The sequence below is a fragment of the Lissotriton helveticus genome, chromosome 4_1 (assembly GCF_964261635.1).
Source record: "Lissotriton helveticus chromosome 4_1, aLisHel1.1, whole genome shotgun sequence".
Taxonomy (NCBI): domain Eukaryota; kingdom Metazoa; phylum Chordata; class Amphibia; order Caudata; family Salamandridae; genus Lissotriton; species Lissotriton helveticus.
The window spans coordinates 798,149,897-798,162,321 of NC_136063.1; the positions used below are offsets into that span (position 1 = coordinate 798,149,897).

General features: G+C 42.8%; 1 protein-coding gene across 1 annotated transcript in view; it reads left to right on the forward strand.

Annotated features, from left to right (window-relative positions):
- The window catches only part of ROCK1 (Rho associated coiled-coil containing protein kinase 1), a 2,099,493-nt gene that overhangs the window by 1,525,921 nt on the left and 561,147 nt on the right, over positions 1-12,425 (forward strand). Inside the window, exon 23 of the mRNA XM_078687444.1 lies at positions 6,055-6,220. Coding sequence (XP_078543570.1) covers positions 6,055-6,220 — 166 coding nt within the window. The remainder of the gene's footprint in view (positions 1-6,054; positions 6,221-12,425) is intronic.

The following is a 12,425-nucleotide window of genomic DNA, read 5'->3' on the forward strand; positions in this document are numbered from 1 at the left end:
TTTCTGTGTGGCAAGGGTATTTTTAAGGTAGGTATAGGTTTTTGTGTGGCAAGGGTATTTTTAGGGTTTAGGGTGGGTGTGAGTTTTTGGGTTGCAAGGGTATTTTTAGGGATTAGGATAGGTATGGATTTTGGGTTGCAAGGGTATTTTTAGGGCTTAGAGTGGGTGTGGGTTGTGGGGTTGTGGGTTAATAAGGTAAGATATAGAAACACACACACGTTGAAATTTATGTGTATGTGTATATATCTATATATATAATGGTTTATATTTATCTGTAAATACTTAAGTTTTTGTTGTAAAGGCATGCATATTTAAAAATGTCATGGCAAAGGTACATGCATTGTAATGACCTCATTGTAAAGGTATTCTTGGTAATGGCATGCGAGGTTCCGTCATGCAACCAGCTTGAACAGCCCATGCTAAGGCAGTGTTATTGTACGCATAACATGCTGCAGTGGATGTAGAAACAGTCTAAGTGATTATAAAGTAAGTACTTTCACTATATTTAAGGCTGCTGTATTTGGAAATGGTATGTAGCTGGCTAAGACTGGCTAGGTTGCACCCTCATTACTGAGAAGACCTAGTCTTACATTTTGTGGTATATGTAATAGCCTTGAAACCAATTTTGATGTTCTTGGTTTGTTAATGGTATTTCAAATTATATTTCCGGTCTATGTGCAGCGGGGCTGCTGCTTTAGTGTAATTAGGAAATGATTGTGTTGGCATCGACTGCAGGGAAGTTTACCCAGGAATAGAAAACTTCATATTTGTAAGCTTTGTGTGCCTCAGTTACAAAGGTAACATCTCTACCGGCATTAAAAAGCACATGTACAGTTAAGTGAGCAGTTACTGCCTGTGTACAATTTACTGAAATATCGATTGCTAGTGTCCTTTTTAATGAATGGAATTCAAAGAAATAAACACTAGAGTGGGGTTGATCCTTTTTAAAGGTTCAAGCTTGAACAACCTACAAACATAAATAGGTGCTTCCTATTAAGCTGAGGAGGATAAGTCCTTTTTACCATGGACGTCTCTGTTGAAAAGAGCCTTGGGCAAGCTTGATAAAACTACTCAGGAGACTCATTAAATAAGTAGCAGACCTAAAACGTTGGTGGCGCCATGTTATACGATTCCTACATATAAAGCAGACTGTGTATTAGACCAACACTAACTTCAAAATATAGGGACTCAGTCCACATATATCATCAGTGAGTGTTAGTGGGTTTTTGTCTAGCTCACCGTTCGACATCAAACCCCTAAACCAACCAGGGTAACAGATGATGTTGGCAACCTCGAGCCTGACAATCTTGATTCCAAATAATCTGTGGAAACCGATCTAACCCTTTCGCTTGTCACTCTTGCATGCCCAAGTTAAACACAGTGATGATACTTCGATGCATCTTCAAACATTTATTGAAATGATTGTTTTCTTGCATTAAAAGCATGAGCTGCGATTATTAGAAAGATGAGAAATGTTACTGTAATCAGCATTGTTAGAATGGTAAACAATATGAACAATTCAACCATGTTAATTGTTGCTTATGTTTGCCTACTCCTCTCTATAACTACACTATACTAAAGAGAGCATAGCAATAGAATCATTCTGCCAGATCAGTTGGGATAGCCTAACCCCCATACCTTGGTCTTAGATGTCAGGAAGCAGGTTGCAGAGCACATGTTATCTTCCTTAGCAGGGTGGAGGTCAGAGTCAACAGGGCTGCATCTCAGTCACAGTCTGCATCTGTTCCGTGATAATTCCCAGCATTGAAATGCTCCTCTCAAAGAACCTTAGCACAGAAGCTTCATAAATTATTAAACACTGTTGTTATTCTCCCATTTATACCGGGTTCTTTGCTATGATAGACATCCCAGGCAGCTCAAGTTTGAGGACACATGTCAACAGTATGCGACTGCACCCCTTAGTTTCAAAGACTGGTCTAAGATTCACAGTGGGGTTTGTACTGTGGCAGTAAGCGCTCAATTTAAACTGATTCAATGCAACATGATTCATATGACCTGCTTTTCCCCAAAGAGACTGCATCTGATATACCCCTCCCGGGGAAGTGGATGCCCCAAGGATGGGGGCTGATTTTTTTGCATATGGTTTGATACTGCCCTACCTTGATTGTGTTATGGTTTCAGGTCCTTTCTCACCTTTGTGGATGATGGAATGGGAAATTCCCCGTACGGCTGTGCATGTATTTTGGAGCTCCTACCGAAAAACAGAAAAAGAGGATCAGTGGACACGTTGTGGTGCTCTGCCTAGTAGTAGCAAAGAGACCTATAAACATACAATGGATGAGGGTGCGGCCCCCAGGAGGCATGGATGGCAGATGTGGTGGAGTGGGCAGGAGTGGAAGAGGCACACTTGGTGAGGACTAGACGGGACGAGAAGGCTCAGGAGGTCTTGTTGGCTTGGAATGCAATGTTACTGTTTTTGACACAGGCTCCCAACTCCAACTCTCCGGATGACCCCTGTGAATAAAGGGGTGAAAAGGTGTTCCCATTCTGTTGAGCTTGAAATTTTCCAGCATAAGATGTAGATTTGGCAGGCTGTGTGAACTATGACAGGCTCCCCGTGAGTTGTATCTGTGGAGATAGGTTGGTGGGTATGATGAGGGGTGTGCACACCTCGACCGGTTGTCAAGATGCGATGTGGTATAAATGTCTTTTTTGTAACTTATGTACAGACAGGGATAGCCATCGCCCAGTTAGTGTTGATATTGTATTATGTTTCTTGTAATTGCTAATAAAGAAAAATATTTAAAAAAACACTGTTCTTATCAGCTGTGTCAGAGGGGCAGAGCAGCTCATTTGGTTTTGCCGAGCTAAAATTAAGTGTCTCCTAACGAACACACAAAGAAGGAAAAACAGTGAAATGTTATTCTTCATGTACGACTCTGGAACTAACTATACAGACTAAAGGGCGTAGGTGCCTATCACAAATGCACATGCAACACATTCATATGCTAAGCAATGAAGTGTGGCAAAGGGTTCCACAAGAAAGAGTTGTCAAATTAATTAGTTGAATCTAAAATGGAGACTACATGCAAGCCACGCCACACCATGGGCCACCTTCAAACAAGATAAAGTTAAAATAGTGACCAAACATTCCAAGTCTCCTTATTATGTCTCAAAAGGGAACCCATACATTACCTGTGTAAGCTGTAACAACACATAATGCTGACTTCGGTGAAAGCCAAGCAGCACAGGTGTATGCTGATATGCCTTCATCACACACTTATAACAATTTCTAGTCACAAGGGACGTCAAAGGAGACTGTCTAAGATTAGCAGTGGAAACTGCTCAACTGCAACCAGGCCAGCTACAGACCCCTCTACATTCCCCACATAGAGCTGATGGTGGTGACAGATGCATCACTGCTGGGTTGGGGAGGTCATCTGGTTAAGGTGGGGATCAAAGGAATCTGATCTCCCTCGGAAAACGGTCTCCATATCAATCTGTTGGAGTTGCAGGCCATTCGACTGGCATTGAAGGCATTCCTATCATCCATCAAGGACAGGCTGTTATAGGTTCTCAAGGACAGCAGCACTGCCATGTAGTACTGCAACAAGCTGGGTGGGATGGGGTCTTGTGCCAGCTGACTCTGTTCCTGAGCAAGTAGTTGGGAAGTCTGGTCCTGATTATGAACTACCTGGTTGGATCATTTAACACCATGGCAGACGAGCTCAGTATGCAGAACCGCATAAACCATGAATAATAGCAACACTCACAGGTGGTTCAAGGTGTGTTACGACAATGTGGAGAACCCTAACTAGATCTTTTCGCCAATCCCAAGACGCGCAGTGTCCAAGTTTGCACACTGGAGTCCCACCAAAGGTCCTACCTAGGAGCTGCATTTCAACTGAGTTGTGACATGGGACTCCTGTTTCCCTTACTTCCTTTCTTACCCAGATTTCTGAAGAAGATCGAGAACGAATAGGCCCAAGTCATTTGAGTGGTCTCAGGTTGGGTCAGTGGAGTGTGGTACCTGGAACTTCTGAGCATGTGTGACTGCCCTCCAGTCAGGCTACCTCTTCTGGGAGATCTGTTGTAGCAGAAAGTCTGCGTTCTCCATACTAACCTTCTCAATCTGCACAGCCATGCTTGGAGATAGTGACAACAGTTGACACCATTTGATGGGCCAAATTAAGTTGTCTGTCATCCTGTCTGCCTGATGTTCTTCCACAAAGTCTATTTAGCCGGCTGGTGGGAGAATTTGTGTCCTGGTGTGGCGTCCGCAGGCCAGACCCTCTGGTAGCCAAGCTGTTGGATATTTTGTTGTTTGTTTTATTTTGGGCCCAGCAGGGCCTTGCGGTGGGCAGTATTATGTTATCTTGTTTTATTTTGGGCCCAGCAGGGCCTTGCGGTGGGCAGTATTATGTTATCTTGTTTTATTTTGGGCCCAGCAGGGCCTTGCAGTGTTTAGTATTACATTATTTGTCAGTCCTTTCGGCTTTTCTGCATTTATCAGACCAACCTTCTTTGTTCAGATCAACTATTGTGATGTGGTTTAATGGTTTAACACACATGTTAAACCTTGGCAAAAAAGCAGCCTCTGAAAGGACTGAGTGTCATTCCACCAGGTCCAAGGCTGCCACCCGTGCTTTTGCATGTAGTATGTCTGGTTTGGACATCTGTCATGCTGAGACTTGGGCGAAGGTGCACATGTTCACAAAGTACTACAGTCTTTACGGCAAGTCCACCGGGAAGGTAATTTTGCCCGTTCTGTCCTGGAGATCATTTTGTTCAGAGCCAACTCCACAGATCCTCCACCTTGGGAGGTACTGCCCTGCTTTCTATTCTAAAGGTGAATTAATCTGTGGTTGGAAGTGTCCATCAGAATAGCATGTTGCTTACCTTTGTAATGCTCTTTGTGGTGAATACTCTTAACAGTTGACTCCTCACTGCCCTCCCCGTTCTGTAGCGTGGTCTTTTTTTCTCACCTAAAAAGGTCCCACATTTGTGATTACATACTGGTACCTCCAAATGTTGTGTACTCTTTGACCTAGGTCACAGAGAAAGTCCAGCATAAACTGATATCTGTGCACAAGTTTGGTGGTTATATGTAGCTCTGCTCCTTCACTTCTGGGACAGAATGAAGTCAATGACGCACATCACCACCTAACACCTCACAGGAGCACTGCTTTCAAAACTTCAAGGTCTAGTTTGTTGCCTGTGGAATATTCTAAAGGTGAGGAATCTACAGTTAGATAGATTATCCACCAGGTAAAATTTGCTTTACCAAAGGTAAGTAACTTGTTCTTCTGGTGAATACATAATCTTCCTGCAGATTTTTCACCATTCTCACTCCTACCTAATGAGTTATTACCATGGATTAGTAAGGCTGTAGGTATGAAAGCACATAGTTCTGTTTGTTGATGTCAATGCTCTCTAGATTCCTGTCAGCATGTTTCGATGGAATATGGAAAAAGTATCTGGAACTAATGTCCGCACACCAATTGGTGCCTAATGTACTCCATTGTCATCACGCTGCTACACGCAGCAGCCTCCTGGCTGGAGAGTCACTGCTGAAAAGTAGCCTTTCTGGACCAGTCTGGAGTCTAAAAAGAGAATTCAAAAGTTGATGGACCTGCTGAAAGCTTAGGTATCCTCCAGTAATATTCACCAAAAGTAAGTAACTTTCGTCAACTCTAACTAATACAATGTTGAATATACAGAGGGGAAATAATTGACAAGCAATCCAACCACAGATTTATAAGAAAGAAATTAAAAATGAACATTATCATTCTTCGTAAGTAAATGCAAAAAATGGGAGTTATTTCTAATGGTTAAATGTTTGTTGAATGTTCAGATTTGGGTCTCTTTAAAGAAGACCTTTTGTCTCTGATATCTGTTACAAATTGATTTCAATTCAGGCGATTTCATGGTGGATTGATTTGCCTAATTTTAATAAAAAATCTTTTTGGGAATTGATTTTATATAGGGGTTGAAATTATAGTAGCAAAAGTGAGTTAAATGATTAGTTGTATATTTTACCACATTTTCTTGAAACTTATAATGTCTTTGTAACAAAGTGTATGCTCATTTTAGGGAGACCCTAACTGCACAGTTGGATTTGGCTATAACCAAAGCTGAATCTGAACAGCTTGCCCGAGGACTCTTAGAAGAGCAGTGTTTTGAATTGACACAGGAGAACAAAAAAGCAGCCACACGGAGTAGGCAAGATGTTTCTGAAAAAGACCAGACTGTTCGTAGGGTAAGTTATTATACAGGAAGAATTACTTTACAAATGAGACCTGCAACTTAATTGTCTTGAAGTTTATACACATATTTAATGATTGAAAGCGATGATCTCATAGAGCTGTGTTACACATGATTTTATTATTTGTTAAAAGGGAAATAGGACTGAAACGTAGACTTAATTTATTTTAAAGACTTCCTATGTCTTTAGTTATGGGATCTTAATCACCCAATAATGTTTATTTGGAAAGCTCTAGCATGTTTTCTTTCTCCTTTGCAACTATCCTTTATCACTTAATATCATAAAGTAAAGTTTCTGTCATATTGTTTGTGGGCAGCACAATCTGAAACTGCTTTTAAATAAATATATTGCATCTAACATTATACCATCTGGATCCAGTTGGACATGATTGGGAAGCAGTACAGGCTGACTTAAGACAGAGCCAGAAGCTTCAAAGAGGTGGGGAACAGTTACATAGAAATGAACAAAGTGACGGGGGACAAGATGGCGGCCGCTTACGAGGCCGACAGCGGTACTAGCTGGCTGTGGTGGGGTGTTTGTTTGAGATGAGACCCATGTAGAGATGTTTTAAGGACCCACAGGCCACTAGTGCTGCACACATCACATGCACAGACTAAGGTCTGAGCCTCTCAATGGGGTGGAGGGGCAAGTTGAGCTAGAGGAGGGTGGGGTGGGTGGGCTTCACTGTGTGGTTGGGGGGCAAGCGGGGTGGTGGGTTGCACCTCACATGGAAGGGAGGAAAAAGGAAAATACCTGGTGCTATAATGTTTTTGTATACCTTAAAGCTTCTTCGGTAAAGCAAGGGTATCGGCTGAGACGAAGGACATGGGATAATTCAGAAGAGAATAATGGGGAAGCTTAAGATCTGTTCAGTCAATATTGGGGGCCTGAATGATTGGAGCAAGAGACAGAGGTTGGGGCAATGTGTCAGATCAAATCAGATAGATATGATTTGCCTACAGGAAACTCATTTACCCTGGGTGAAAAAACACCTGATAAGTATTAAAGGTTTTTATCTGCTGGCTTGTTCCTCACAGACATCTACGGTCAGAGTGGTGGCAATACTGGCTAAATCAGCATGGTAGGGGCTGGACGTCGTTTGGCAGACACCCTGGGTAGGTGGGTACTTGTGGAACTGGAGATGGGATTTTACACTTTGTACAATCTATGGCTCCAACCAGGATGAACCCGAGGTTTTTGATCAAATGGAGGTGGAACTTTCGAACTGGCCATGCCCCCTCGTAGTGTGTGGGGACTTCAATATTTCTGCAGACCTTACAGGTGTCAGTAGTAGGGTAAAGTATGCTGGCCGTAAGCCTAAGGTATTTAGAGCATTAAGCTCATTAATTAAATCACACGGTTTGATGGATGTTTGGAGGGATAAAGATCCTAATAATCTAGGCTTCAAGTACTTTTCATGTCCTTTTAAGAAATACACTAAGCTGGACTACTTTCTTATTTCTTCTACTGAGGCGCAGAGAGTTGGCATTAAAATAAAAAATTATCAAAAGTGGTCTCCGACGACAGTCCACTAATTTTACTATACGAAGTAGATTCGCCTAAAAAGGCCCCGTACTAGATGAACTTATGAGAGGAAATTGCTAATGAATCCCAATTTTTTAGAACATTTAAGGAACTGGGCCCAAAATTATTTTGATATAAATCGGTATAGTGCATCCCGAAATATTGTGTGGGACTCATTTAAAGCAGCTTTGAGAGGGGACTTGATCAGCTTCTCTGCCGGGTTGAAGAAAGTGGCTCGGGAAGAGAATGAAAGGTTAGTAGGCCAGCTGGCAGAGGCCGATGAGCTTCATATGAGGGATACAGCACAGGGAAGTGAGGCCGATGGAAGTCAGCAGAAGATTCAAGTAATCCAAGCGGAACTATACAAGTGGATAGCTCAGAAAAATGCCGATGAGACGCACAGGGGGATGATATGAGACAGGAGAGCAGGCGGGTAAACTTCTAGCACTAAGGATTAGGCAGAGATGCAGTAGGATTATAATAACGAATATACAAGAAGGAAACCAGGAGTATTCAGAGCCAGATGATACCTGTAAGGTTTTTAAGAATTTTTACCAAAAATTATATATGGAGGAGGATAGGACAGACTTTACTAGTTTGGCGTTTGAAGATCTAGGCCTTCAACTGGCCGAGCAGGATAGAGCTGCGTTGGATAATGACCCGATTATTAGGGGAAGTGGTAGAAGCATTGCAGGATTTATCAGTAGTGAAGGCCACGGGGCCAGATAGTATTCCGCTTGAATTATACAAATGCTTACAGGATGTGATAGCTCCCCTGCTGTTGGATTTATTCAACGGTATAATTTGCTCCAGGGAAATCCCAGATTCCTGGAAAGAAAGAAATATTATTGTATTCCATAAAAAAGGTAAGCCTAAGGAAAATTCTGGCTCGTACCGTCCGATATCCCTCATAAATACGGGCACTAAGATTTATGCGAAGGTTTTGGCTAAAAGGCTGGGAGGGCAGCATGGGTTTATCCCAGGTCGAGGGACAACAGACCATATTAGGCGGGCCATTGCGCTGTTTGATGTGCAGGCTGTCATGAGGGGACGGATGGCCATGATCCTTCTGGATGCAGAAAAGGCCTTTGATCGCATCACGTGCAAGTATTTGTGGGGGATATTGGAACGAAGGGGCTTTGGCCCTAAAATAATGAGTGCATGCTCATCCTAAGGCCAGAATCCAGCTGATGGGAGATAGCTCAGAAAAAGTTAATATTTCACAGGGGACACAACAGGGGTGCCCCTGCTCACCAATCCTGTTTGCCCTGTATATTGATCAGCTGGTACGGAGGATACTAGGGTGTGAGGATATTAAGCCGGTAGTCTGTAAAGGGTTTGAAACCAAGTTGTTGGCCTATGCCGATGACCTGGCCATAATCACCATATAACCAGATACGGCTCTTACAGGGATAGCTACGGAGTTTGGGCACTGCTTGGGGTACCTCCTCAATGAAAGTAAGACCCAGATAATATGTAATAATAATATTACAAGGCAATATGGAAGATAGATGGGGGATTTAAATTCCCAAAAAGGGAGTCAGACAAATGTGTGGCAGAGTCTAATAATAATGCCATCTGACTAAATAGACAGGCCAAATGATAAAATCGAATATTAAGGACTGCCAGCCCTTCCTTATCTTGTGGCAGAGACAAATATTTCATAGATCGTCTAGTTTTCCCATAATGCCAAATAAAATTCACAAACACTGCCTCTAAAGATTTTATTACACCCTCCCCCAACATAAGCGGGATAGAGCGAGAGATACAGTATTTTAGGGAGCATAGTCATCTTGAGCACGTTGGCTCTCCCCATTATAGACAGATGTATGGCGTCTATTCTTTTTAACTCTGCCTCAATTGAAATAACCAGCGGGGTAAAATTCTCCTCAATGATTGTATCCATTACAGGGCTTATCCTGACCCCAAGATAGACTGCTGATCACGATAAAACCAGCCGATAAGGGTGGGGCTATCGTGATTTTAGATACCAGCGAGTACAGGGCAGAGTGTCTCCGACAACTTCGAGACAGGAGATCCTATGAGCCTCTATTAGTAGATCCTACTGAGCAATTGGTTAACCAAATTAAGAGTTTGGTAGAGGAGGCACTCAGTGAGGGATGGATTACCAATCAGGAAGCACTGTTTCTGCAGAAGAAACATCCAACTATGCCATACTTTTACATACTGCCGAAAGTGCACAAACCTCAGAGACCTCCTCCAGGCAGACCTATTCTCTCAGGTCAGGGTTCCCTTTTGGAACCCCTCTCCACTTTTGTGGATTACTTTCTGAGGCCGATTGTGCACACCATGCCAACGTATCTCCAAGATACTAAGGATGTGCTCCGACTAATTCCTGACATCGAATACGATCTTGAAAGAGACTATCTGGTCTCTTTCGATGTAGAATCTCTATATACCTCCATTCCCCAGGATGAGACTTTAGAGACCATTATGTCCATCCTGGAGGCAGCTGACTTGGATACTATTACACCTGTCCAGTTCATAATGTCACTAGCAAGGCTGGCAATGAAAGAGAACTTTTTTCGCTATGAAGAAACCATCTACCTCCAAACATCAGGGACCAGCATGGGAAGCGTTTTCGCTCCCAGCCTGGCAAATTTGTACGTTCACACGTTCGAACAACAACACGTCTTGGTCCCCACCAATCCATTTTTTGATTCCATCAGGTGGTGGAAACGCTACATAGACGACGTGTTCGTAGTGTGGAGGGGAGACAGAGCATCGATCCTGCTATTCCATGAATGGTTGAACACCAAGAACCAGTATTTGAGGTTTACGGTGGAGATGGACAAAGAGAGACTTTCATTTCTTGACCTCTCAATATACGCGACACCCACAGGACTACATAGCGAATTGTTCCGCAAACCAATGGCGAGGAACTCCCTCTTAGAATATGGAAGCTATCACCCGAAGGCGTTACGTGACAACTTACCATACAGTCAATTTCTCCGTATCCAGAGAAATTGCTCGACCGCTACAACTTTCCAGAAACATGCTGAGGGACTATCACAACAACTAAAGGCCAGGTTTATCCTAAGAAACTGGTCAAGCGTTCATTCAAAAGGGCCAAAAACAATCACTGTGACGCTCTTCTTGAACCTCCAACAGTTAAACCTCCCACTGACAGGCTGACTTTTGTGAGTACATTTAATACACGTACCAACAAGATCCAAAAGATAGTACGCCATCATTGGCACATTCTCAATTGCGGTAATGAAAAGATTGAATTCCCACTGTTTGCTTTCAAGCGCTCGACAAGTATCCGCGACCGCTTAGTTCACACACGACCGAAAGAACTACCAAAACGGACTATTGGTACATTGTGGGATTTACCAGCAGTGGCGGGACACCATACCTGTGGAGGTTGTTCTGTATGTCCCCAGACAAGGCACACCACACAGTTAGACATAGGCACAGGACGATCTTGGGATCAGGTACAATTCCCTAATTGTAACAGTACACAACTAATTTACTTGCTTACGTGCCCTTGTGCTATCAACTACGTAGGCATGACGACCAGAAAAGTTCGGACTCGAATGCTTGAGCATAAGAGTTCATTCAGGTGTAAGAAAGCTCACACTAGATTAACTTAACATTTTCTGGACACCAAACATGGCGAGGAAGATTTCCAGTGGACGGTCTTGGAAACACCTTTATACCCTCTCACATTAGTGATGTTTCCAAGTACCTCTTCACTAAAGAGCAGAAATGGATTTATAAATTGTCATCCGATACACAAGGTTTGAATGATGACATACCGTGGGCAAGCCTATGAGATCCCTTCTTCAGTCCTAAACACTCATAAACAGATGGGTTTTTTAATCTATAACTGCAATGATCAGTTTTTTCATCTACAACTGCAATGCCCCGTGTATCAGCTGGTTATAGTGGCCAGGTTAATTGGTTGGGGTTAAGCTGTCCATTATTTCAACTGGAGGTAATGAGATATATAGTGGAGTTTTACGAACATATCCTCCCTAACTCCCTGTGGTATTGTAATTATACGAGGTTTTACACACACCCCCTTTTTTTGACTCTCTGACACATGCTTTTTGTGTATTGGGCTTATCCATCAAAACGTTTAATTTCCCTACATTATGGTACAAGTCCTTTTCAAGCGTATTGGGCTTATCCATTGAACCGTTTAACTCCCTACTTTGTGGTAGAATTCCTTTTCTAGCGTTGAATAGATACGACTTAGTTAGGGGTTAAAGCTAATACACATACTTTGCTGTGTACATTGAGGTTTCTTTGGCCATCAATACCTCATTTTCTGAATTAGTCCTTATGAGCATATTGCTCGTTTTTATCGGCGCTTTGCTGCTCCCGCGGTAAGAACTACATTTCCGATTTAGATGATGTCATCTGGTAGTCCTTTTGAATATCGCGAGACCAGAGCGGGTCCGCGTTAATTTCCTGTTTGTTCGGGACCCGGGTTTTAGCAGCAATAAATCCACAAGTAAGCCGGTTGTGTATCAAGTTCTTTTGATTTAATCACAGTAATATTGTTGATCAGTTTTGTAGCGGCACAACTAGGAGTAATCACGGACGCAGTGAACGGTCCGTTTTCGACTCCGCCTTTGAATATACATTAAGTATGGATTGGCTAGCCCCGCAAGGGAAGAGGTGCAAATACTGCCTATCCTGTGCC